Raw genomic sequence first — 26,547 nt, forward strand, 5'->3', positions numbered from 1 at the left:
CCACAAATAGAAAAGGCAAACAAGTATGTGCAAAGGAAAGAAAGGTGCAATTTAATATCCATTTTAATAGAAAAGGAATAGCAATACCTCAAAGATGTATAATTTATTTTCTTAGATTGTATGGGGGACTTGTGGCCAATGTTGGAATTCAAATATATTTTGCCTCACTGGACAGTCCTGGTCAGGAAAACGTTCTTTGTTTCTCACTCCTGGGCTTATGGTTTTATCATCTGTGTGGATGCATAACCTCAAAAGGTTTGGGCTTGCTATAGAATTTAAAATTCACTTTTGGCTGTTTTGGTAAAGAAAGGACCAACACCAAATTCCAAAGTAGCCCTGTATTTTTCAAGCAGTAAGAAGCCATCATGTGTTTAAACAGAAGAGCAGTTATGAGAGGTTGGGTTATTTCTGCAGGAGGGATCAAAACCCCTCCTAGTCAAGGTGGATTTTGTTTTCTGTGGAGAAACAAAAGGTTCATTTCTTTGTTGAAAACTTTAGATGGATTTGCCATTTGTCACGCTCCTTTTGGGCAGATCTAGTTCTACTTTGTTAGGCTTTGATTTTGCATAACTGAAAAAATAACAAAAACAATTACCTGCCTGTCCTTTTCCCCCTTTTTGGGAGGACAGCTTGTTACTTGGTCACACAGACCCAGCTCTAGAGTGGAGAGGCCCCATGGGGGCAGGTCTGGGGATGTTGACAGAACCAGGGAAAAAAAATCTGAATAAGGAGTACTTTTTCCTACTTTTACACTCCCTTAGTTCTTGTAGAATAAAGAAGGGCTGATAGCTGAGAGGAGAGGGGGGCACAAAGCATGGATATATGTTGTCCAGGGAATGTGATAGAAACATAATCCAGTTAAAGCTGTGTAGAGATTGATCAGCTATTGTGGCATTATATTGTGTTTTACAGTGTTGATAAAGAAAATCTTCTTTCACACTCTATCTGAAATATGAACTCAATGTTGAGCTTTTCAAGTCCTGCACTAGCCCTATGCCCACAGAACCATCCATGTCCTCCTCTCGTGGGACAGCCCTTGATAAAGGGTAGAGACAGCATGGACTCACTATGGAAGCTGCGAAGGGGTGGGCTGAGGGTCTAGCACTGAGAGGAAGGGAACAACAGCCCTGATAAAGCAATGGCAGCATCCTGATGTCAGGGGGAGTTGAGAGGCTGACAGGGGTAAGAGTGAAGAATAGAAGAAAGGTGGAGCGAAGAGGAGACAGCAGAGCTGTAGATACACTTCCCTTTCTTGGAATTGTTTTCCCCTTGTTGGCAAAGAACCAACAAAAAATAAAGGCTGTTTCTCACGTGATGGACAGAATGATGATGAAGAGGAGCTTGGGGTATATGCAAAGTAGGGAGTGTTAGGAGAGACAGTGACATTTCCTTATGCATCAAGGGAGCTACAGATGTGTTTCCACCGTAACATACAGCAAGGCACAGATGTTTATGCAAATGGAGATATTTACAGACAAAAATTTGTATCGGTTTTGCTGGTGAGTTGAAGGTCTGGAAACCAGGAAAAGGAACAAAAAGGTTCAGAGGCTAAAAAAGGAAAATGAGTGAAATCTAAAGGAGTGATTCACTGTAGGCAGTGGGATGTTAGCATGAAGCAGGGTCTTTGGTTTTATTCCACAGTCTTGTTTGTGGAAGGTATTTCTGTCTCCATGTTTCATAACAGGCTAAGTTGATGTGTGAGCTGTTTGCTGCACAGCACTGCTCATGAGCAGTTTGATTTTGAATAGTCAGAGCTGCAGCTCAGTCAACAAGGAGCAGAGAGTAGCATTTGAAAGAGCTATGGATAGCCCCAATTCTTCACTGCTGTGAACGGGAAAACCTCAGAGTTCTTAGAAACATCTATTGGTTACATGCATGGGAAATACAAAGTGGAAGAAATTAACAGAAAATCAGATCTGTCTTCAGCTTCTGTAGGGATTGTCATTTATTATGTCTTAGTGGAAAATGTATAACTGATTTGACTAGCCAAAGTGTTTTACAAAATATGAAGGCACAGGGGAAACTTCATTTTTATTATTTGTGATTACAAAATATTTATGGGAAGTATTAACAAATGAGAAGTTTTGTGTATGGAAATGAATATGAAGTTCTGTATATGATGAATTCTTATTTGAACTTTAATTTGGAAAGTGTTGTGCTGAAAAAGGCCTTTTTTCTAATTTGTGTTTTTGAGAAATTCCAGTTTGCTGGAAGCAGAGAATCTCATGTCTCTCCTAATGCAGAACCACAAATACAAAGAAGGGTTTGAAAAAAACCACAGAACTACTGAAATCAGTTGCTCATAACTGCATGTCAAAAAGTGCTTGTAGGTGTGTTTACAAATACAGAAATTTAGGGAAGTCTGGTTCCCTGTATGAGTTCAAAAGGTTTAGATAGCAAAGCAGCCCTTGCATCCTTGCTCTTGGTGTGGAGAAGATGCAACACCCAGATCCCAGAAGTAATGCTGGAAATACTGAGTGTCAACTGCATTTTAAATTTTTAAGTACAATTGTTTTCAGATATGGGTATTTTTTTTTCTGCTTTTAGCTGACTTGAAGAGCACCATTCCTAACCTGTGTCCGCCTGTTAGTTTACCTCTCAGGCCAGAAAGTGGTAAGTATATTTATGTATTAAGCAAAAAAAAGCAAACAAAAAGCCCAACCCCCCAAAAAACTGCAGTAAAAATCTCCCCTCCTCTATTTTGTACATATTGCTGAAAGACCACACCATAATGAAATGTTTGTGTTCCCATGACGTTACGCATTTAGGTGTTTACTCATTTTCGTTAACTGTGTATAATTTAAATGAAAGAACTGTCATATCCATGATGCTGACCTAATTTCTCATACTCACCACCACATGAGATCAGTGAGACTAAATAGTTGGCAGGATTGATGAAGAAATTTATTTATAAGCGTGGATGTCATATCACTTTCCAGATACAATGAATCTTACCGTACTCGCACATGGTTTTTGAAAAGTGAGTGGACCCTCTTAGTAAATGAAACTTAACTGCTGTCTTTCAGGGCTTTGTGTCGGTATCCCCCTAAAAATATATGCAAATCCTCAACAGCTACAGGCTGCCCTGGCGTGTCCTTTCCAGAAATACACGGCATAGCAGTGAAATGCTACGTGTAACAGAAAGGAAGAGGGTGGACTGGTTATTAAAAAACTCAATTTAACCCTGCAGTTATACTGAAATTAAGAAATCACTTCCATCTCTGCCCTTGATTTTCTGTTTGATCTGAACAAATACTTAATCTGTTTGTATCTGTCTTTCCTTAAACCATATGTAACTGAGCATGCAGGAGACTTGATATTTGCAAAGATTTTCAGTATTGAGTTCAGAATTTACTATGATCTGTTTTATCATCATATCTGTAACCACCAGTCATGATCAAGTTCAGTCTACTTTTTAGTAGAATTTGTACTTTTTAAATGATCATTTTAATGTAATAGAAGGAAAACTCCTGTCTTCGTAGGTAAGCAGAAATAATTTTTGTGTGAAACACTTTGAGGAGCTGGTGGGGTAGGCCTGGCATGCAGGTTGGGCAATTCAATTCCTTTGCAAACTGCTTTTCCCATGGGATGTGGAAAACAATTTCACTAAAGCTTTCTTCCTCCCAGATTCAAGTTTGGTAGTAATTTTCGTATTTTCCTTTTACATTTTTCTTGCTTGCTTAAATCTAGGAAAATAGTGACCTAAGCAGCACGTAAGAGAATCAGGAAATTAGGCCTTTCTGTCGTTTGCTTTCAACTCTAAAGTCTGCCCAGAACAGTAGCTCCAGCAAGTGAGGTGCTCATCTTTAGTAACAACCCTGATCTATCACACCCTTTTCCAGGTTATCTTTCCAAAGGCAGACCAACTAGGGTGTCTCTGGTTTGCAGAGATCTGGTTAAGAAACCCCAGCAAGCTGAGCCTCCCACAAGGATGCAGGATTCTGGATTAGAGTGGTTGTCCTGGGGAATGATAGCAATCAGAAGTCACTGAATTACAAAAAGCACATCTATCTGGGAGTCAAATTAGCACCAGTTTCCTGGACACTCTGGGGCTCTGACACCAGTGGGTGGAGCAGCACATTCAAAATGCAACTGGACACCCTCTGTCCTTCTTATGTTCTGCCTCATTTCAACAGTAAAAGTTCCAGCCTGGTTATTTAGGTGAGATTGTTATCTGGGCTGCATTGTCAGAGGTTCCAGAAAATTTTCAAAAACATTGCTTCCAAACACTCTATGATTGTATGTTATATTAATATGTGCTATAGAAGATTACTTGTTTTAGAGTTGGGCATCACAGAAACGCTAGCATTTACTGAATTTTGTACATTGTGGAAATGTTTCTACATGAGGATAAAAAATTGCTGTGGCTGCTCTGTGGTAGCCAGATGGTGAGTGTGAGAAAATGTCACTATTTAAAGGGCACTGCCGTGAGTAGATACATATGTGTGTGCATGTAAGCAGTGGGGATCCTGCAACACGCATATATCAAACCAGGAGTCCCGTGGAAAGGAAATATATACGGACAGACAGATTCTTGATAGCTGTTTCAGAGATGTTTATTTCACCAGCCGCATGGCCGGAGCTCTGCTGAGGAACTGTCCCAGTCACGGGACCAAGGGTCCTTCTGCCCGCGCAGGGAACACAAACCAACCAATGGGAACGAGGCTGAGCAGGGGCAGGAAACCCCGTGTCTGTGCCCTCAGGGCCCCTCTCCCAGGGCTACACGGCAGGGGAGGGACCCCAACACTTCACCCGTTTTATTTTAATAAAAGGAGAATGAAAACAACTGGATAAACATAAGAACAGTTTCAAAACAAAACAAGCCACCCTCCTGAGTCTTTAAATGTCCAAACAGATTCTCTGGAACATCTTAGGGCTGACAGAAGGGAGACAGAATTCTCTGAGCATGCTTTGTGGGGAAACTGAGGCAGGAGAGGGTTTAACTTCTTCCCTCCCCCTTTTCATCCCCCACTCGGCATTGGAAAGGGATTTTTGGGGAAACAATTGGCAAAAGCATGGTTTTGTGAGGGAAACCATGGATGAAAAAACGGATTGGGAATACACTGGGGGTAATAGGACATAGGGTAAAAGGGAAAGGTGGGATTAGGAAAGGGAAACTGTAGGGGGGGCTTACAATGGAGATACTGTCTAACATGACTACGATTTTTTGCATATATACTGCCTTTTACAGGAACACCATCAGGCCCAGTGACCTGCGATGCTTGTAACCCTTTTCTCCCTAGTACAATATTAAATTCCACCACCTCTCCATCTCCCAAGCTTGGGATGCATTTTTCAGGGTTATTCTTTTTAATAGCAGTTCTATGCACGAATATGTCTTGCTGGTTGTCACACCTTGTTATAAAACCATAATTTTGCTTAACATTATACCATTTTACTATCCCTAAGGTCTTAGTTGCTATGATCTTTTCCTTTTTCCGAGTGGCTGCTGTTTTCTGTCTCGCTGCGTCTTTGTTCTCTCTTTCGGTCGCTCCCGTGTTGGAATTGTCGGGGCTGCTCGTGCCTGCGCGCTCTTCCCGGGGTCGCGTTCGGGGCTGCGCGGGCCGGGCCGGGCCGTGCCGCTCAGTTCTCCGTGCGTCGCCTCCTCTGGTCGCAGCTTCGCTGCCGATGTCGGGCGCTGCACCCACGTCTCGGCCGGGCCCCCGAGCGAGGACTCCCCCGCGCCCCGCTCCAGCGCGCGTCTCGGCTGGGCGCGGCTCCGCTCCACCGCCACCGCCGCCAGCCGCTGCCCGCGCGCCGCCCCTCTCGGTCGGGCGTTCACGGGGCTCGCTCTACCACGCACTGCACAGGACCGGGCGGGCACTGCCGGGTCCCGCCGCGCCTCGCTCCGCCACCGACACTGCGGCTCGCGTGGCTCCGCCCGCGCGCGGGAACTGCCTCGCTGCTGCTCGCAGAGCGCTCGGTGCACGTGGCCTGGGCCGCACGGTCCCTGCGCCACGCTTCCCTTCACCAGGACACAGCTGACATTGCTCAACAGTCTCAGTAACTAAATAATATTCACGAAAATATTCTTCCATCGGCATATATTTTGACTCCAATATTAACTGTGTCCAAACGGTTTTCCAAAAGCCCTTGGTAAGAATTAAATCCCAAGAAACATAGAAAAAGTTCTTAAACAACCATGCCAGGAAGTGTTTCAGTTCTTTTTGAGCTTGAATCAAGCTAAAATTTACAAATCGTTGTTCAAGAATCATTTTAAGTTTAAGATAAATGTCCATATGCGGCTCTGAGAGCCAAGAGTCTTCCCACGGTTCCTCCATAGTTTAGATATGGAATAGCAAAGCAAAACCAAGAAGAGGAATCCAAAGTTTCCAGGGTTTACTCACACAAATCAGTCGCTTAGGGATCGGGGATCGTTCTGCTCACAATTCTCTACCATTTGTTGCAGTGGGGATCCTGCAACACGCATATATCAAACCAGGAGTCCCGTGGAAAGGAAATATATAATGGACAGACAGATTCTTGATAGCTGTTTCAGAGAGATGTTTATTTCACCAGCCGCATGGCCGGAGCTCTGCTGAGGAACTGTTCCAGTCACAGGACCAAGGGTCCTTCTGCCCGCGCAGGGAACACAAACCAACCAATGGGAACGAGGCTGAGCAGGGGCAGGAAACCCCGTGTCTGTGCCCTCAGGGCCCCTCTCCCAGGGCTACACGGCAGGGGAGGGACCCCAACAGTGGCTGCTCTGTGGTAGCCAGATGGTGAGTGTGAGAAAATGTCACTATTTAAAGGGCACTGCCGTGAGTAGATACATATGTGTGTGCATGTAAGCATATCTATACATGTGAAAAATACAAATCTTTTCATCGAAAGATCAGAAAAATACTTATATTTGCAAACCTTGCCAGAAGGCTCTGTGAAACCATGAAGTTGATGTTATGTCCAATCCAGAGCCTGAGTTAACTGAAGCACTATTAAGGCCTACATTTCACTGACAGATAATGCATTGACTGCCTCATTTCCCACATAGCCAGTTTGCAACGCTCAGAACAAAGTGCCCAGCACTTTGCTTCCTCCCATTTGCAGTCAGGATGCTGCTCCATTCAAAATCTGTGGTGTTTGCAGCCCCAGTGTGTTGTGAAGAAACCCAGATGAGCAGACTTATTTTCAGCCTGGTGGGAAGTAGATGTTTTGCCTGTTTTACTCATTTTTCTTCCCAACAGAGTGGGTAGAGGTGTTGTAGGACCATAAAACAACAGAAAGATCTCAACAAGAAGCCTTTCTACAAGTACATGGGTAGCAAAAGGAAGGGTAAGGGAAACATGGGTCTGCTGCTGAACGGGGCAGGAGACCTGATGACAAAGGAGCTGGAAAAGGACCAGGTGCCTTCTTCACCTCAGTCTTTCCTGGCAAGTCCAGCCTTCAGGATCTTCAAACAAGGGGGAAGGCTGCAGCAAGGAAGATTTAGCCTTAGAGAGGAGGATCAGGTCGGGGACCAAGCTCGACATACAAATCCAGGAATGCAAAGGGAGCTGGTTAATGTCATTCTGAGGCCACTCTCAAATAACTTTGAAGATGATGGGGGAGATTTTGTTTTCCTTCTGTTCCCTCGTCTGGGCTTTTGAAGAAGTTCATCAGCAGTAATCATCGTAAAATGTCTAGACCTTTGAAACTTGAATAACAAAAGTAATTTTCAAGAATGACTTCTTTTCATGCCTTGTCATAGAGCAGGCTGCAACCACCAAGGAGATGCAAAAAAAGACCCTTCCCCGTGTAAGGCTAATCTTGGGAGAGACTCAGCAAGAGGGGAGGTTCGAGGTTCTTCTTGTTCTTTGCCTTGTACTGAATTATTCATCAAGCAGCCCAATTCAGCCCTGTGATTTCTCTCAAAAGCCTGAGGCTCCAGTGGGCTTTTCCCACATTATTGCCCCTACAAACAGCACTACTTTGTGTTTCTAACACTCACTAGATACCCCATTAGCCTGTGAAAAAGGGGAATTAAGTGCTCTGTAGTGCCTGCAGGCCACTACTCTCTAGCAGGAGGGAGGTGAACTGCACAGTGTCTTCTACCTGAATTCTTGTTGATTTGTTGTTGCTTCAGCAAGTTTTTCCTATTTGTAAAAGCCTTTCTGATAGAAGGCAAAAGTCTCCAAGTCATCTCATCACCAGGCTGTAGTGTGTTTAACTGAATGTGCGATTTTTGTCTTTAACTGGATGAATACTTCCGTCTACTTCTGTACATACATTGCATGGAGCAGAGCATGCTCCTGCTGGTCTGTTGTGATTTCCAGGTAGTTTCTGTGATCTGAGAAATGGTGATGGAAAAATTGACAGCCTGAACCGACTGGGAAAGTCCAAGTTGTTACATTTGGAGCATTTTTTTCCCCTGAAGAAGTTCATGTGCTGTGATGACACTGAGTGTGGAACCATCTGTAGCGAGTGTCAGGTACGATCTGTACCTTTAACAATGGGAGAACATCTATTTTTTTAAGACTGCTCCTGCTGAAAATGCTCCTATTTCATCCTGCAGTCTTGGGTTACTTAGGTTGGTATTTAAATAACAACTCTGCTCAGTTGTGTGAACATACATAATTAGGTTTGAGATGGAACTTCCTGCAGCCAGCTGTAAGCTAGGGGAGATAAGAAAATGAGTTCTTAAATTATCTATTTTGTACTGTTATTTTTCAAAAATGCAATGATGTTATTCAAACAGCTTATGCACAAGGTTTTGAGTTAGGGTAATTTTTATGTGTTTACAAATTAGTCTGATAGAAGCAAAACAATCCATGAGACATATTACCTGAATTTATAGAAGGAATACTTGTGCTTAAAGCAGACTGGAGAGCCTGAAAATACTCCTGTGAATGAGGGAGGGGTGATGCTGGTGACTTTTAACTTTGTTATGAGAATTATGAATTGTATACAGTAATTTTTCAAATTTTAATGAGCATTTGCATCTTCAGTTCTAACTAGGACATGTCTATCTGTCTTAGATTTGGCAACTGTTAGGAGACAGTGGCCCTTAAAGGGTGGTCCCTGCACGGCACTGCGGATTGCCTACAGATCACGTGGGCTCTGTTCCCACTCTGTGCAAATCAAGTAATTAATTGAGAAACCACCGAGGCATGTGGATGTAATGATCTGTTAGACCCTTCCTGTTCCTGCCTCCTGTGATCCCCTAATGATTTATAGTCATTCCCTTGAGGCAGGACTGAGCAGAGCAGTGGCTACAGGATATTCCAACATGGCAATAAATTTCCCACAGGGCTATGTCTGCACATGGGGTATTTCCATTCCCAAGAGAGATGCTGATGGTAGTGCTGATGCAGCTGACTTTGGTGATTAATAGTATCTTTTATCTTGCTGTTTTCCCACAATGTTGAGTATTTTTCAGAGACATCCTTGGTGTGAAACAAAGACAGCCTTTTTTAATCCACTTTTGGGAACTGATTTACCATGCTCCCACATAGCAAAATGGATCTCTGGCGTGGAATTACTCTATCTTTGGTCTTAAGTTTGGTTTTTATTGTTTGTAAATATGAGGATTTTAGCCTTCTGAAAACAGCTTATTTTAAACCTGGATATATATCTAGTACATTTTTAATATCCCCTTACTATATTATTTGCTATAATTGGCACCCTAAAGGAGGCAGAAAGCTTGTATTTAGCAGGAACATAGCGAGATTGCTCCCTGCTAAACGCCATAAATACACAGTTGTTATTTTTGAGACTTGTCTGAGGTGTGATTACAGTTATTATACAGCAGTTTAAAGAAAATACTAATTTTGAATTATACAAATCTCAATGGATCAACAAAAACAAGAAGTAGTTCTGTTTTAGGGAGAGTATATTTTCTGCAAGTCCACTGTGAGTTGATGATTTGCTGTCTTTGAAGATCATTGGTGTACAGACAGGTTATTGGAAAAAAACCCCTTTGAACACTGGGAATATAAAGCACCAAGTTCAGTTTCTAAGTGTGTTTTGGGCTTGAGTCAGGGCTACTAATATGGCTCACATTTCAGAATTAAGATCACAATTTGTCTTTCAAGCATAAATCAGGCATACTGAACCCAGAGCTCTGATTTATGTACCTCCTTAACCTCATATTGCCATCCTCAACTTCACAAATTTTCTTCTAAATTTAACTTGTTATTTTACTGCACTCCTGTGTCTCTGTTTCCTTATATCAGGTGTTAAATTTTGCAGCAAACTCAGAGCTGATGCCTCTTTTCTTCCACTGAAGTCAGTGATGAAGCTTTTGTTGACTTTATGACAAGGATTTTATAATCTCATTGCCTGTGAAATTGGGAGGCTGAACTCTATGTCTTCAGGAAATCTATTCCAGTCTTGTGATCTTGTGACTGGAGCGGGAACAGAGTAAGGCCAGCGTGAGTCTTTTTGCAAATCCAGTCTTAGCCTTGCCTACCCAAACAAGAACATCTGGAAGAGAGAGGCTCTCTGTATGGGACATCTATAATTTTGCAATAAGAGTTACGGAGATGGCTGGATTCAGAGGGCTGTAATTATCCAATGAAAGCCTTTGCCAAAATGTGAGTTGGAAGGTCAGAGCTCAACCCCAATATAAATCAGAAATGTCTTCCAGCCTATCAGGTGCACCATGCATTGCCAGTAGCACAGGGCCAGTCTGTAGCTCTGCCTCGTGAGAGCAGTTTCTATATGAAACAAGTTTAGATCAGCCATGGAAAGTCGTGTTTTGCTCATGGAATGAAGCATGGGTGTGCATGGCTGTGGGTGTTGCTGGATCTGCTTCCAGGAGAAGGGAAGAAGCAACCAATATCCAACATCTCTTTAGCAGTTCACTGCTGGCTGCCAATGTCCGCCGTGGTGTCATGCATGGCACTGGGTTAAAGAGTTTTGCTCTGTTGTTAAAATAAGCATTAATGTTTCTATATCTCTCTGCATCTGAGGTCAGCTGGGCAGATAAAGGGAAATGAAAAAAAATTGGGAGTCTCAGCATTTAAATCTGATCTGAGATTATGAATGCTTCGTCCAGGACTGAGAATGAAAAAAAACCAACATAAACCCCAAGCCAACCCAAAGAACAACCCCATGTGGGCGGTGGCAAGGGTGACTTTTATGAGATTTGGGGAAATGAATAATCAGGTTAGATAGGAATGTATGATCTGTGGATGTTTGCATCATGAGTGGTCACTCTTCCGTGCCCAGTGTGCCTATATGTATATAAAATGTATGCTTCCGATTTTACTCTATCCCACATAAAGGGATAAAATAAATATCTTCTAATGTAGAACTAGAAAGTGTAGCTTGTGAAATAGGTATAGGAGGCAAAATTCAAGTGTCAGACGTGTAAATCCAAAAGGTTTATTTTGCTTTTGTGGACTCGTTTTGAATTTCCTTCCTGAGAGAGCAAGGAGCCCTCTGAATGGTTGGCCTATGGGGAATGGAGGCACGTGAGGATGACGAGACTTGCCCAAGGTCACTCAGTGAGTCAGGGAAGCTATGGGAAAAGGGTCTGGGGAAATATGTTCCAAAACCACTGGTGCACCCAGACTTTTTGTGTTACAGTGGAATCCAGACAAGGCTCTCGTTGAAAGAACCACAGCTGGTAATTGGAAGCTTTGTCTTAACCTAGAAATTTTGCTTGTTCCCATAGTAGGACCTCAGGTGCTGGTACTGTACCCAGCACAGGATAGCAACATGGCTCTTAGGTAAAAACAGACTTTGAGTCATATTGATAAAAGAAATCTTTTCTTGTTTATATCTTCATTAAAAAAACAAACAAACCCAAACTGAAAACATAAATTGGTGAAATTCAGTCTGGAAAAGAAAGACCTGAGGGATCTAGTAATGTGGGCAGAAAATCTCAGGAGGGGATGTAATGGTTAATTCCCCATCACTTAAAATTTATGTCTGTTTTTTAAAGTATCTTTCTAAATAAGTGCCCCAAACTGTCACCCTAGATGTAGAGGCTGAAATTTTGTAACTCAGGTCATGCAGTAGCTCATAGGACATGTTTTTTAAAAAGAGAAACCATTGACAATATGAAAAATAGTCATTTCCACATGACTAAAATCACTCTCTTCCTCTAAAATAATTGAATAGTCAGTTCTTAAGGGGAAAAAATTCCAACGCAGTAATTCTGTTACACAAGTCAAGCAGTGACTTCAGGGCCATTGCTCCTGACTAATTCAGATCCCCTCTGGATGCAGTGCTGCTGATGACTTTGCCTCTCTGTGACTCAAGTCAGCTTGTGGTGTTAACATAAAACAGGGCAACACCAAATTAACCTTTATTTCTACTTAGCTGGGGACCTTAATCTTCTGTGGAAGGTATCTACAGGCAGCAACAATCTTCCTTCTTTTGGAAGAGTTGCTCACAAGTATGACAGGAATGGAATGATTTTGAGGTGGCTGTAGAGGACCCACAGGACCCAGTCCTGCTTTCTTGCCTCTAGTTCAAAACCTGAACTTTGGGAAGTTCTATAGAATACAGTAGGTCAGTGCATCACTCCATCAGATGTTTTCTTTAGCAGGGGGCATGGCCAAGGAACCAAGCCCTAAGGCAACAGCCTTGGCAGTGGTGGTAGCACATCAGGATTTTTCAGCTTGTCCTTTGTGAGATAATTCATGCTTGAGGTTCACACTTCCTAGTGAAGGATGTACCTTGCAAAAGCAAAGACTTTTTGTGTCATTGTAGAGCCCTGAATTGTGGCAGTTACTCTGTGTTGTCATGAATTTTACAATAATTATGAAAACTAAATTAGTCACTGCTATTCCCTGCCTATTTGCTCAAGGAAGGATGCAGCCTTGTCTGTGGTGTGTTTTTGGTCTTGGGTTCTCATCAACTGGACAAGTGTGTCAACACCAGGAGTTTCAAGTTGATTGTATGGACTCCAGACCTCAGCCTCAGGTCTGATGTTGAGTGCTATGGTCAAACTGTCTTTCTGTGAGAGGGGGAGAAAGGAAATGTTGGCCATCTTTGCCAGCCACTGATTTCTCAGTAGACTAAAAGAAACGTTTCATGAAATGACTGTCGCATCTGTGTGGGTCAATGAACTCAAGGTCAAGACCTGCTCACTAGGAATAGCAGAGGAACTGCTGACTTTGCTCTGTCCTCACCCTACAATTACATGGAGAGGTTAACACCAACCTACTGTTTTTGACTCACTGGCCGCAGCAGGGCCTTTTGCTTTTACAACATACTGAACTGCTGAAAGGAACTAAAATAATTAAAGGCTCATTCTGTCCCAAACCTTTTTTTTTGTCTTCTGTGTGCAAAATTGAGAGTTCTCAGATATTTTTATCTGTGTATGTGAAAAAAATGTTTGTGGTATTTTTTTTAAATATATTGTGAAATAAAAGGACAATTCTTGAGGAATACCAGAGTTAGTACATATGTGCATATGCATGCTCACACAGGTACATACGTGTAAAATGTATATATGGAAATATACATATATGTAATGGACATGATTATAGTTACACACATGTACATATTTGTGTATATGTGCCTATAAAATTAAATGAAATTTTAACTATGTAGAAGTTACATGACATTAAAACTGTTCATAGAATTGAAGTATAATTCTGTCCACCAAATCAAACTGAAATGATCAAATTAACCTCCAATTGCTTTCCAAGAAGTTAGTGGCTGTACCTTTTCAGGAACTTGTGTGCAAGCATTATGACCCATGCCCTTTAATGCAAATAGGCCTGTTAAGTAACCTTTTATTTAAATCAGTTGTATTTACATTCAAATCTGGATAAAACTGCTCTAGATTGCCTATTTCTTTACTAAATACCTTTGTAAACCACGTAATATGTGACCTCTGAATATGGGAATGGATGTTCAAGTCAGTCACAGACCTTTGAATATTTAATTTATTCTCAGTTGATGCAGAGTAAGATGACGCTTGTTCACTGGGGAAATCCCCAATGCTTTTAACTCTATATTAGCTTCCTCTGAAGTTTTTGCTGCTTCTTCTAGCCATATTATTTTTTTGTGGTTCATTTTACAGAGTATGTGGATGCATGGCAACCCTTAAATGTGTCATCTGTTCTCATGGATTCATCCATCTCAAACTTTGAAGTTATGCATGTTAGTAGAGATATATCCAACGACTTCGCTACTGCCAGAGATTTTTGCCTGTCTGGTAAGAAATGGTCATTGACAGCTTTACAGAAAATACTGACTTATGAGCTTGAAAAACCAAGAACAGCTTTCCCATTTCTAACATAGAAATACTGATTTTACTTGTTTTTAAAGACTATTAAGAAACTACTGTTTCTTAATCTGAGAGAGGGGACCTGAAGTAGTTTAGCTAAAGAAAGATACAATAGATTTAAAATGCCATACAGTGATTGGGTAATTTTGATACCTCTTGGGCACAGAGATCTCTTACTTCTCCAGGCATTGTACAATATTGTAGCAAATAATTAAAGCAATGATGTCTTGTTTTTCTAAAGAACAGTTAAGGGAAGCTCATCAACTGGGACAGATAAGAAACCCACCTGCCATTACCTAAAGCAATCTGTGGCAGTGGTGCGTGAGGAAGGGTTAACTGAGAGCTGGGAGGAAGCAAGGCTTGAGCTGCAGTAACAGCAAAGAGAAGTGCTTTTATCTACAGCCTGAATAGACAGCAAAGAGTCCTTTAATTTCACATGTCTGGGAATTCCTCAATGCCACAGAGTGGTAGAAATAAGGGAAAGTTCCCACTTACTCACTGGGGACTGTTAGAATTCAGATGAGGTTATCAGCACTTTACTAGATGATGTTTTTCTCCTTCTAAAACCTGTGATAATAGTTCTTTTGCTGTATTACTCCATTTTAAAACCAATATAACCTTCTGTCCTTCGGCTATTTTGGAGACTTCTGGGATTTGAGGACATTTATGTCCCATTATTCAGCTTTAGAACTACACCATATCCTTGTGGCTTCACCTGTTGTAAAACCTTTCTTTTAAGAATGGTGTAACAATGTGAGAATACATTTTACCTGCTCTTTTTCTTCATGTTTCATTTCATAGCTTGTTCAAAGAACCAGTCATGTACAGTGGTTACACTGGAAATCCAGCCTTCAGCCATAAGGTGCCTTTTCTACCCTGATACACAGATATGCACCCATGGCCTGCAAGGGCAGGGCTGCTGGGTTTTACTCAAAGAACCTGCTACCTATATCTATAGGAGACAAGGTAAGAACAGGTTAAGGCTATGGAGGAAGGACCTCATCTGTGGTGGCCTGTGCACAATTCTTGTGAATGGAGGAGTGAGGTATTCCTCACTAGACATAAAGCAATTTGGATATCTCCTAGACACTTGCCCATGGCTGTTTTAGTGGAGTTACAGCCAGGAGGATGGGAAAAATATCCACAAATGCTGTTTTAAAAATGCATGAATCATAGTGTTGCCCTCTAGTGTTGAAGCAGGCATAACAGAGGAAGTCTAGTTCATGAAAGATGTTTTAGAAAGTGCAGAATAGTAAAACCAAACAACAATAATGAAAATCCAGCTCCTCCCTTTTCATCTGCAGAAGATGCTTTGATATGCTCTTCCTTTTAAGCTCAGACAATAACACTAGGAGTGTTGAAAAGCCAGTGTCAATTGAAAGTATTAAGGACAATCTCTTGAGAAAACAAAAAAAAAAACCAGCCAGACATCCTTGCTCCCTAAACAGGATGAAATAACATTTTAAAGAAGTGAAAATTATTTAAGAGAGAAAAAGAAGTCGTGTAGACAGTGTAGATAAGTAAAAATTCTCATTTGGTTACATACTTATTTGAAACTATGAGTTTTGTTGGGTTTATTCCCCTTGATTTTTAAAGAGACTGCTTTCATTTTATGTAATTCTGATTATTTCATTTATTAGAGGTAATTAGAACCCAGGTAACAATAAGGGGAAAGAGGAGAAAATTTTCCTTTTCTTTTCACTGAAATTCTGTGAAGTCAAAGAGAACCTTCTGGGTTGAAACTCAACAAGAGAAAAGGGGATTTATCATTGCCAAGTGAAACAAAATCACAAACTGAGACATAAAAGCTAGACTTGTGTGTTTATTGTTCTGTACAGGTTTTAGTCCCATGTCTTAGAGTTTTGTTCTTGCCTATGAAATACATTGTTTTAGGAGAGAAATAGCAGGAGGTATCACTCAGCTGTTTTTAATGAACTTTTTAATAGGAAAACTATCACAAATTTATCTGTGTTTCATTTAAAGAAGTGGACACTTAACAGTTTAAAACTATGGGAAATTGGTCTAATTTTCATTTCTGAAATGGTACTAACTCGAAAAAAAAATTTTTTTTCCTCTGTTCCCCCTATGACAGGTTTACTCCTGCCCATTTCTGAATTGAATTCAACCCCAACCGTGTACATCCCATCCCATGGACTTCTGATGGGCAAATCCCAGGTGATCCGCATGGGATCAGAATGGAGAAACATCAGCCAGTTCCTGGGGATCCCTTACGCTGCCCCTCCCCTTGGAGAGAGGCGCTTTAGTCCCCCAGAGCCCTTTGCTTGGGTGGAAACCTGGAATGCCACAGTGGCTCGGTAAGGAACCCCCATGGCCATCTGCAGGAGTGCCTGTCCCTCCAGGGATATGTGACACTGAACCGTGCCATAAATCAAATCCCTCCTGATGGGAGAGAATTTTCTAGAAGTCCTTGCAAGGAGTTTCAAAGATAAACCGAGACTTTTCCTGGAGTTTCAATGCTGCCAGATAGTTGTTTATTAAGTCTTATCAGAGGAACAGAGCCACTAGCGTGACCCAGGTACAGCATAGAGCACAGAAAGCAGGAGTGAAGTCTAATTATCAAGATTTACACAGCCTTTTAAAGATAATTTAACCAATAGTTACTAAAAACATATATTATTTTCACTTTCTTACCAATTATTCAGTAACATGGGCAGGAACTGCGGAATTCTCTATCCAGTCATTCCAAACTACTTTTACTGCAGAATATGGAGTAGTAGAAGAAGGAGAAGAAGGTTTAGAGAACAACAACAATCCTCCATTTTGATATTTTTTACTCTTATCTATTTACGATGAAGAGAAGCCCAAAACCTCTAAGTTTTTCACCCTGTGACAATCTTACATAGTAGTCTATCACCTAATTCACACCATTGTATTTTCTAGTTCTTGTCTGATCATTGGTAATTTTTTCCAAGGTTGGAGGTTAAAAGAGTGTTGTTCAGGGGGGTAAGAACCCTTAAAAACAGGCAGAGAATATTTTCGGCACTCTGGGTTCCTACAGATATGAAAGCTGCTGGAGTGATCACCACAATACTCATGTCCTTTCTTGCTAAGCAACCTACACAGTACAGATACACACAAGTTTGAGACTTTGCTTAGCAAAGAGAATAATTTCTCCATCTATATGTTAAAGCATGCAAGTACCTCAAGAGAAAAGGCAAATTCCAGTACACTCCATTGCCTTGAATCTCTGCATAACTCTCCACCAACTGTCTGCTGCCAGTCCATTTCCATTCTGAATAGTATTTATACAGGCATTTATTTTATTTATACAAATATATTTTCCTCCTGCTGAGCCATAAATCTGTAGACATTTAATCCAACAGGGGCGCTTAAATACTGACGTAGCCAGAAGCTGTGGGCCTCATATAGAAATTCTCTGCCTAGTAGCATCCAGGAGATCAGGCTGAAGGACCCAGAAGATCAATCTCTTCTGTCCAAAAGCTATTAAAAGGCAAATACCGGGGGAGTTGAAAGTGTATTTGGCCTTTGGTGATCCCGTCCTTCAGGTTGCACCTGAGCTGTGGAGGTGTGAACAGCACAACCACAGCAGCCACAACCTCGTGTACATCGAAGGGATCTGGTGGGATGTGGCTTTTTGTTTCCTCAGGTGTATAGCGGTGTTAGTTTAGCACACACAGCACCAGTTCTTGCTGTCTGAGCCACAGTGTGGTGTCTTGTAGGGCTTAGTTAGACCCACCTGCCTCTGTGGTCTCCCCTTGAAGACCTGGGGTTTCAATGAGCATCCTGGCTGGGATTTTCAAAACAATTTAGGGACCTTAGTTAATCTGTTCCTGTCTTTTGAATTCACAGTTCTTCCTATCCAAAATGCCATTATCTTCTATTATTCATTTAAGGTTAAAAAACAAATTATTTGAGTTTACATTTGGGAAATTGGAGAGACCTCACTTTATGTATAGAAACTGTTGATTTTTTTAGGATTCTATATTGATGGTGCTCAATTTGTATATAAGAAATACCCATTAGCACAGTGCCGTTACAGATGGAAGAGAAATATTTACTTTTGAGCTTGGACTTGATTAAAGACTTAAAAATCTTAAAAACCCCAACCAAAATCAACCCAAATCAACCCAACCCAAAACCCCAGCAAGGTATTGAAGTCTCCAGCTGCTGGAAGAGCTATGGACTTGCTTCAGCAGGTGGCAGCCTTTCTCCTGGGAGCTGGAGAAAAAAAAGCCATGATAACGGGTGATGATCCCTGCTGCCCTGTGGAAAGCTGTATGATTAATAGACCTATTGTCCTGGAAGGTTTCCTGCCTGGGATTTTGTATTTTTTCTGGCTAAAATGGCTTTAACAGTTTTGGTGGGAGATGATGTGCTTCACTATGTCAGTGTGAAAGTTGCTGAGTGACATCACCATCCTAGGAATCTCCCTTATGGAAAAAAAAATATTATAGAATTCCATTAAGTCTGGTCCTTTTGCTTGTAGTTTTCTAATAATTTCTTCACACCTTCAGGACAAAATTTTACAAGGGCATTAAAAATGGTAATTTGGAAATAATTCTCGGAGATATTACCATCTTTTCCAAAGCCTCTTTTGGCTTCTTCACTAATAAATTACGATTTTTTTTCCATAACTCATTGTGTGGTATGGATATAACTGTGAAATAGAAGGAACTGGCTTCAAACTAGCTTGTCACTGAACAGCAAAAATCATCCACTTGATTCAAGCTTGAATATGCTTAAGCTGATGAATTTCATTCAGATGGTGGCCAGAAAATTATTTTCTCTACACGGTTGGCTGCTGAATTCCTACTGAAAGGGTACTTTTAACTTTAATTGACACTATTAATGGTCTGCTATGATGCTTAGAGCAGAGATTTTAAAAATGCATTAAAATTTTGAACTTACCAAATATTCCCACAGACCATTAGAATTTAAATTAAAAACAAAGAAATGTAGCCCACAGACCACTAAAAATAACTAAAAATGTGTGTAGCCCGCAGATTATTAGAAATTTAAATTTATAACCAGCATTTCAGCAAAAGAGTGGATTTTGTAGGTGTGCAGCCAATAGAAGGGGACACTGTGCCTGAGACCCCCAGCCCTGCTCCCCTTGCAGTTGGTGCTATTTTTTTGCAGTTTATGTAAAGTGTGGGTTTTTTGAAAGCATATTTTCAAGTTTTAAGCATTTTAAAATGAGGCAGGGTGTCTGAGGAAGGGTTCTAGACACACAAATACAATGTATTATGTGTGTGCATACAAACCCACACACCTATTATTAACCTATAGGTGGGCACAGTTTTAAATATGATCGAGATTTACAGATTTTATTAACCTAATGCATCAGAATACAAGGAAGTAGCATCAGTGGAAGAAGAGTACAAGCCTTTTTTATTGTAACTTTCTCACTCTGTGTCTCTAGGGCAGCATGTTGGCAGCCAGGAGATGGAGAGGCCCCTTCACAGTCTGTCAGTGAAGACTGTCTGTATCTGCACATCTTTGTTCCTGCCACCACTGTAAGTAAGAGATGTAATTAAAGTCGATTTTTTTTTGTAGCTGAACATTGTCTCTTTCCAAAGTACTTTTAATTGGCAGGAATGGCTGTTTCTCCTGTGTTGTTCACAAAGCCTGCAAAGTTAAATTAGGTGCTCTGGTGTTTTTACTGGTACAAGAGTATTCCCTACAATCTTTGTGTTAGCTGCATTGGGTGGCTAGGAGGACAGCACACTAAAAAGCTAGAAATAAGAGAGAGACAGAGAAACAAAACATGAGAAGAAGGTGGCAACAAAGGAGGAGAAGTTAAGGACAGAGATGGCAGTGTTCCTGCAAGGAGACCATCTGTCCAGGAGACAATACTGCAATACAATACATCAACACTTACCACCAGTCAGGGACCTGCTGATGGTTTTTTTCCCCCCCTCATCTTTACTGTTCCCCTGTTGACATCTGTGGGAGGTCTGTTGGGAAATGAGGGTGGCAAGCAATGCTAGATTTGTGGCCAGCTCACAGAGCTTAAAAATAGACATTTCAAAAATTACTGGGCCACTGGTACAATATGAGGGATTGTCATTGGAAAGTTCTTGATTTTTCTCATTCTAAACAGATATAAAAGAAAGCTTCACGTTAAAGCCAAGCTAAAATGATTGGCCAACCCCTGGGGGGCTGGGGATAAATAACATGTGAATCCCATTGAAGAGTGGGCCCAGAGACAAGAACTTTTTCTTTCCACAGTACTGGCAATTTTCAGAAGGTGATGGTTGTTGTGATAGAAATTTATGAGTCTGTCATACTGCATGTCTGGAGAGAGCTGGTTTAGCAATCTGACAGCAGCACAGAGAGTCCCTCGCAGGCCCATTTTAATCACCAGAGGGACCAGCAGTCCATCTTCTCCCTGCAGCATGAGACTGTCATTTTGCCTTGAGTGCAGTCACCACTTATTGAAAACATCAGGTCACTGTCCCAGGCAGTTTGCCATCTATGCTTAAGAGCTGCTTTCAAGATAGTTTATTTGAAAGCATTGTATTTTCCACCAGACTAAATAGGCTTGTCTCTTCTCCTTGTCAGTCCTGTGAACTGAATCTCTCCTGCCTTTTGTAGACGTGTAAGGTAGAAGTAGGTCCAATCAAGAGAATCAGTTTCACATGCATAAGTCTAGTCCAGGAGAGGACTAAAGCTTCTGGTTTTGCAGAAGTAGCTGGGAACAGAAGGCATTGCATTTTCCTGCCTCTTTTTGTGGCAAGCTCTATTTTTTGCTCACATACAGAGAGATAGTTATAGATTTTCAGCCCATGGAAAGTTAAATTAGCTAGTAAATACGTAATACAAAATCTCCCAGAGGGAAGTGAATGCAGGGGTCATTCAGGAGCATTTTGAGCCTGAAAAAGAGCACTGTGCAGGGGCTGCTGTCTGTCACCAAAGGACTCTCAAAGTGTCAAGCAGTGAAGAAGGTGAATGACATCATTTTACTTCCATAGCTACATGTACCACAGTTAAACTGGCACTTCTGGCTTTTTCCCTCCTATAATCATCACCACCTGTCACACTAGCAAAGCAAAGCTGCACTTTGCCTTTATTTAGAAAAAGTTCAATTGTAAGATCAAGACTTTAAAATTTCCATTAAATAGGAATAGAAACTATCTCTCTTCCTACTCATCCCCACTGCACTCAATTCTTTACAGAGCAATATTGTTCAGTAGTAAAAACACTGGAGGTTGCCTGTCTTGGTCAAGTTTAAATCTATCCCTGCCAAGTAGCTCATCAAGTGTTTTACAGAAGGATGAGCAGGGAGGTTGGACCAGATGGCCCCAACACAAGGTTAACCATGCTGTCATTCTGTGATGGACAAGATGGTTATGAATATTATGAAGCTTTTCAGACTTCCAGCTGACTTGCAGCTTCCTGGTGGCTGCTGAATTTCATTCCCCCCTTAGGGTTTGCACATGGGACCTAAGCCCCTGCAGTCATGAGACCATGATGGAGCTGCTGGGCTTACCATGGTGCAGACCAGAAATTGGAATGCTACATCCAGATGCTTGGCTCTGTGCGCAGTCCCAGTGCTAAGTCTTCCCCTGAATTACTCCATATCTGTTGCAACTGTTGTTTTGGTTTGTCATTTCCAAATTTTACTGCCCATCTTTGCCCTTCTTAAGCTTTTTTTTGTGTGAAGTCACTCGGAATACTGTAATATGCAATTTACGGGTCAGCTGGAGGTCATAGTGCTATGGAGGGTGTGGACACTTGGGAAATGCTTAGTGTAAGCCTCAGGCTTAACCATGCTGAGCTGAGGGGATGGAGCAGGCTCAAAATAATGATTAATACGATTTTAGCTGACACAGCTCGATGTGGTTGTACTCCAGAATGAATTTCCGTGTGATAACAGATGATTTAACTTTTTTCTTCACCCCCATCTCTCTCTGTCTTGCATGCGGTGCAGAAATGGGAACCAGGGACAAGGCACTACAAGTTAGGCAGTTTCAATTCAAGAGAAGTTCATGAGAAAAAACAACTGTCTCAGTGCTTGTAATTTCTTGTGTTCTCTTGGCAACATTGTCATGTTCACAAGAAGCCCCTGAGATGATTCATCAGAGAGATAAGTGAGGAGTGCACACAATTTTGTGCAAATTAAGGGCAGTTGAGGGTAGTTTGCCTGCTAATCTGTGATTTTGCAGGATGCTGCGGCCATCAGTACTCTGCTTCTTCTCCCATACAGCCGTTTGTTTTTTTGCTGGAGACATTCTTTGCCAGAACAGATGGGACTGCTGTGTTTAGCTAAGCTCCATCCAGAAAATAACAGCAAGAGAGCTCAATGCCCTCTAGGTGCAGGGAAAACCAACCCCAGATGTACTTTGATGCTGCTACAGGAAAGAAAAAAAAAAAACAAAAAAAGGAAAAAAACAAACCAAGCTCCCCCCTTATGCTCACTGAAGAATATTTCTTTTGAGTGTCGTCTTGGCAGACCTGTAACCTGCTGGTAAGTGCTGAGGTGTCCTGGGGCTGTTCTGCATTTTTGCTGCTCATGCAGCAGCAGCCTGGCTGCAGCCCTGCTGTGTGCACAGAGGGGGTCCACACCTGGTGCTGCTTTGGGAAAAAGCTTCTGTTTCTGTGCAAAATCAGGTGGCTCTGCCAGGAGCGATTACATGGGTGCAGACCAGGACTCCTTGCCATTCCAAGAATCCTACCGGGCTCTTTTGTGGCAGAGTCCCTCTGTGCTTCATGAGATGTGAGTCTCTCCTCTGCAGAGACAAAGTCCTCTCTGAACGATCCCTCTATATATCTGGTAGGGGAAAATTTCCATGGGGATTGAAGGAGCATGGAGTGTTATCAATATCAATGTCAAGTGACATTTTTGAGACTAGGCAGTGTTTGAGTGCTGAAGACTTGAGAGCAGGAAGCAGCTATGCACAGCTATTGGCTTAGTCTTACTCAAGATGGAGCAACCCAACAGGCCTTTTCCTTCTCCTGTTTCTCACTTGGTTTGAACTTTTCCTGCATGTTTGTGTAAAGCAGATGTGGTCTAGCAAAGACAAGCACACCACATGCTCAGTGGCCAAGGCAGAAGGAGCTGGCCTAGAGGAGATGTTGGCTGGTGGAACAAAGGGGAGCTGTTAGGTCTTCTTTATACTGGAGATGGTGCCCTCTTTAATGATATATAGGTCATTGTGGACAATTTGTGGACAACTGTGGACAACACCCCTTAAATTCTAGACAGATAGGCAGATATCCCCTCTTTATGGTCACTGTTAAAGAGCTTTAAAAGGCTTAGATAATGTTCATGAGGAAGCTGCTTGTGTTCTCATCAGTGACCTACCAAAGCTGTCTACAGGAATATTAATCTGGTCGTTGTCATGGCAGGTCAAAAACATGTCAGTGTTGCTGTTCTTCCACAATGGGGGAAGTTACAACGCTGAGGAGGGAAAGCCAACCCTAGATGGATCATACCTGGCTGCCATTGGTAACATCATTGTTGTGATGGCAAACTACCGGGTCGGTGTCTTTGGCTTCCTGAGCACTGGTAAGTCATGGATTTCCAGAGCAAACATGATTATGCATTCTGTAACACTTCCATTTCTGATTTTTACTTTTTAAAGTTATTATTTAACTTGAAAAATCTTTATCTTTCACCGATTATTTTAATTTTTGAAAAAGTATGACTGAGAAATGGTGGAGACTTGATCAGAAGAGAAAGGGGAGTGGCTGGGGGAACAGGGACAGCAGCAAACCGAACCCAAGTATCTATATCAAAGCACTGGCTAGACTTCTGATTTCAGATGAGATTCTGGATATTGAGTTTTGCAGACACATGTGAAGATAGGTTAGTCATCAAAATTCATACTAATTCCAGTAGTCTACCATTGTGGGTACGGTTTTCAATGGCTCCAACTTCCAACCTGTTCCATCCATGAAATTTTGCTGATGCTCTCCTGTGCCCATGTCAGAGTGGGGAAGAGGCAGAGACAGGTAACTTCAGGATCATGGAAAGAAGGATGTGAAAGGATTAAAAGTATGGCACAAAGGTAGTTGATTGGTTCCTCAGCAGTTCAGTCTGACTTCTCTGAAGGACTTGCAACATTTAATCTGAATCTGTACTGTCCTGGATGCGACTGTACTTTTGCATGTTCTGTTTGCAACCCTTCCCCACGTTCCAGTGTAAAGGACTTTTGCCCCCCTCCTACCTCCTAATACCAATTGCCATTAAAAATTATACAAATCCCCATTACAAAAAGGATATTGTCTTGTACAAAGAGGCAGGTACGCATGAAAACGTGTTCTATCTCCCTAAACCTTTTTGGTTGTGCCGTCTGGTCTTGGGGATTGTTTTTTTTTTCATCTTGCCTTTTTAGGCAAGTAGGGAACACTTTTCTTTCTACTGTCTTTCACTTCTGCCTGGGGCAGGGGAACTTCAGGTAGAGACTCATGGAGAGAAAATGCAACAATTGCAAGTGCAACTCTTTTTCAGTCTGGTGGCAATCCTCGGTCTCTTTAGTGTGCATTTTAATATATTTATGACCTTTAGGAAGTCGTATTTGCCATATTTGAAAATACCTGACCTACATACTTTTCCTCATGATTCTTTTGAGTGTTCAATGCTAGTGATGTTGTTGATTCTGCCTAATTTGGGGTTGGAGCTGCAATTATTGGTTATTGTTGCCCTTCTCTGCTTACTGTTTTGTTCAAAGCTCACTTCCAGCAAAGCCTGTCTTGCATTCTGTAAATAGAGAGATGGCACTACAAGCTCCTTACTTAGATAAGAAGTTGCTTATGGGTGTATGTGGGGAAAAAATCACTGTTTTCATCAGTGCAAGCCTGATGTTTATGAAAGTGATACCATCATTTCATTTTGTCTAGAGCCAAATGCAGTGTGGATATGTGCTGTGGGAGCTTCCATTACACAGCAGTGCCCACACATTACCCACCACCCTCCTTCAGCCCTGTGAAACTCACCTAGGTTTCTTCTTAAGTGGAAACTGCTGGCTGGGCTGAATATGATGTAGCAGTATTTATATGATGGCCCATAATTTAGGGATCAGGGAAATTATCCAGTCTCTTTTTCACAGGGTTCCGCCTGCATGTCCCAAAATGTCAATACATGGGCTTGGTGTATATGGTTGGCATTCCTGCAAACCTTCAGACAGAGATGATGCATTACAAGCAGGGACTTTTTGGGGATCTTCTCCTGCTCCTCTGTACTGTGGAGCTGTGGCCAAGGAAAAGTGCAATCTTTCCTGGCTTCTTCCTCTTTGGGAAGTCCTTGATGTGTGTTTGGAAAAATCATACAGTCCTAGACTCATAAAATATCTTGAGTTGAAAAGGATTCACAAGAATCATCGAAGTCCAACTCCTGGCCTTGCACAGGAGACCCCAAAAATCCCACCATGTGCCTGAGAGGGTTGTCCAAACACACCTTGAGCTCTGTCAGGCTTGGTGCTGTGACAACAGATGGGTGATTATTTAAGTCATTAACCATTAACTTTCCAGTCTCTTGCCTGGTCCTTTGGAACTTTTGCTGTTGGGTTCAAAGGAGACAGAAGTTCACCCTTAGGACCTAGAAGCAGGACTGTTAAAAGGCCCTACAGTTAGAAATAAAAGTTATGAATTTGTGAATAATATTAATTTCATTGTCCAAAGTGCTGAATCCTCTTGAGTTGTTATAAATTGCAAACTAGAAAGGAAGGAGTTAAATGAATTTTTAAGGAATTGAAGGGTAGTGAAAACAACAGATTTTCTTTTGTTTGGATGGAGTTTTTGTTAGTTCTACAGTTGTTCTGGTCTCCCAGTGGCAGGGCTTTTGCAAAAAGTGAAAGAGCTCTTTTTCTTCTATGCATAAAAGATGCTTAATTTAATTTGCTGTCACCCATTAATGTGGCAAAAAGTGATGCACATTCTTACAAGTGCCTTCACCTCTCGCTTTGCATTCAGAAAAATTAAGGTGAATTGCCAGTGATAGGGATGGTATGAATTTGGAGAAGAAAGTCATGTTTTTAGGTTTTATTCTTTTAAGTTTCCATGAAGTCATATAAAACAGAATGATTTTCATGCTTTTATTTAGCACTATTGTTCTTCTCCTGTTTAGTAATAACAGAAGGAAGCACACAAGGACTCTGGTTTCTTTTCAGTTTCCTGTGGTCCTCAGGAATGTGATCTTTTCCTACAAAAAGGCAGTGGAAAAGATTCCTGGCAGACATGTTTCTTTCAGTCTAACTCCTATGAATGTCCATGCATGCATCTGTTCTCCAGTGTGGTATATTTCACAACCCAGTTGTGGTTTTTGCCAGGGAACAAGGAACTGGTTATGTTTCCCTCTTAGGTCTTTTTGTTTAGTATACTGGTAGCAAGGCAGATTGTGTGGCTAAAATATTTACATGGATCTGCACATAAAAATTTCTTCACCAAAGAGATTG

General features: G+C 41.6%; 1 protein-coding gene across 1 annotated transcript in view; it reads left to right on the forward strand.

The window, feature by feature from the left end:
* The window catches only part of TG (thyroglobulin), a 151,761-nt gene that overhangs the window by 57,472 nt on the left and 67,742 nt on the right, over window positions 1–26,547 (forward strand). Inside the window, exons 35-40 of the mRNA XM_048286926.1 lie at window positions 2,548–2,613; window positions 13,961–14,095; window positions 14,969–15,133; window positions 16,260–16,482; window positions 19,572–19,665; window positions 23,501–23,660. Of these exons, the coding sequence (XP_048142883.1) occupies window positions 2,548–2,613; window positions 13,961–14,095; window positions 14,969–15,133; window positions 16,260–16,482; window positions 19,572–19,665; window positions 23,501–23,660 (843 nt within the window). The remainder of the gene's footprint in view (window positions 1–2,547; window positions 2,614–13,960; window positions 14,096–14,968; window positions 15,134–16,259; window positions 16,483–19,571; window positions 19,666–23,500; window positions 23,661–26,547) is intronic.

Source organism: Corvus hawaiiensis, chromosome 26 (assembly GCF_020740725.1).
Source record: "Corvus hawaiiensis isolate bCorHaw1 chromosome 26, bCorHaw1.pri.cur, whole genome shotgun sequence".
NCBI classification, from domain to species: Eukaryota; Metazoa; Chordata; class Aves; order Passeriformes; family Corvidae; genus Corvus; species Corvus hawaiiensis.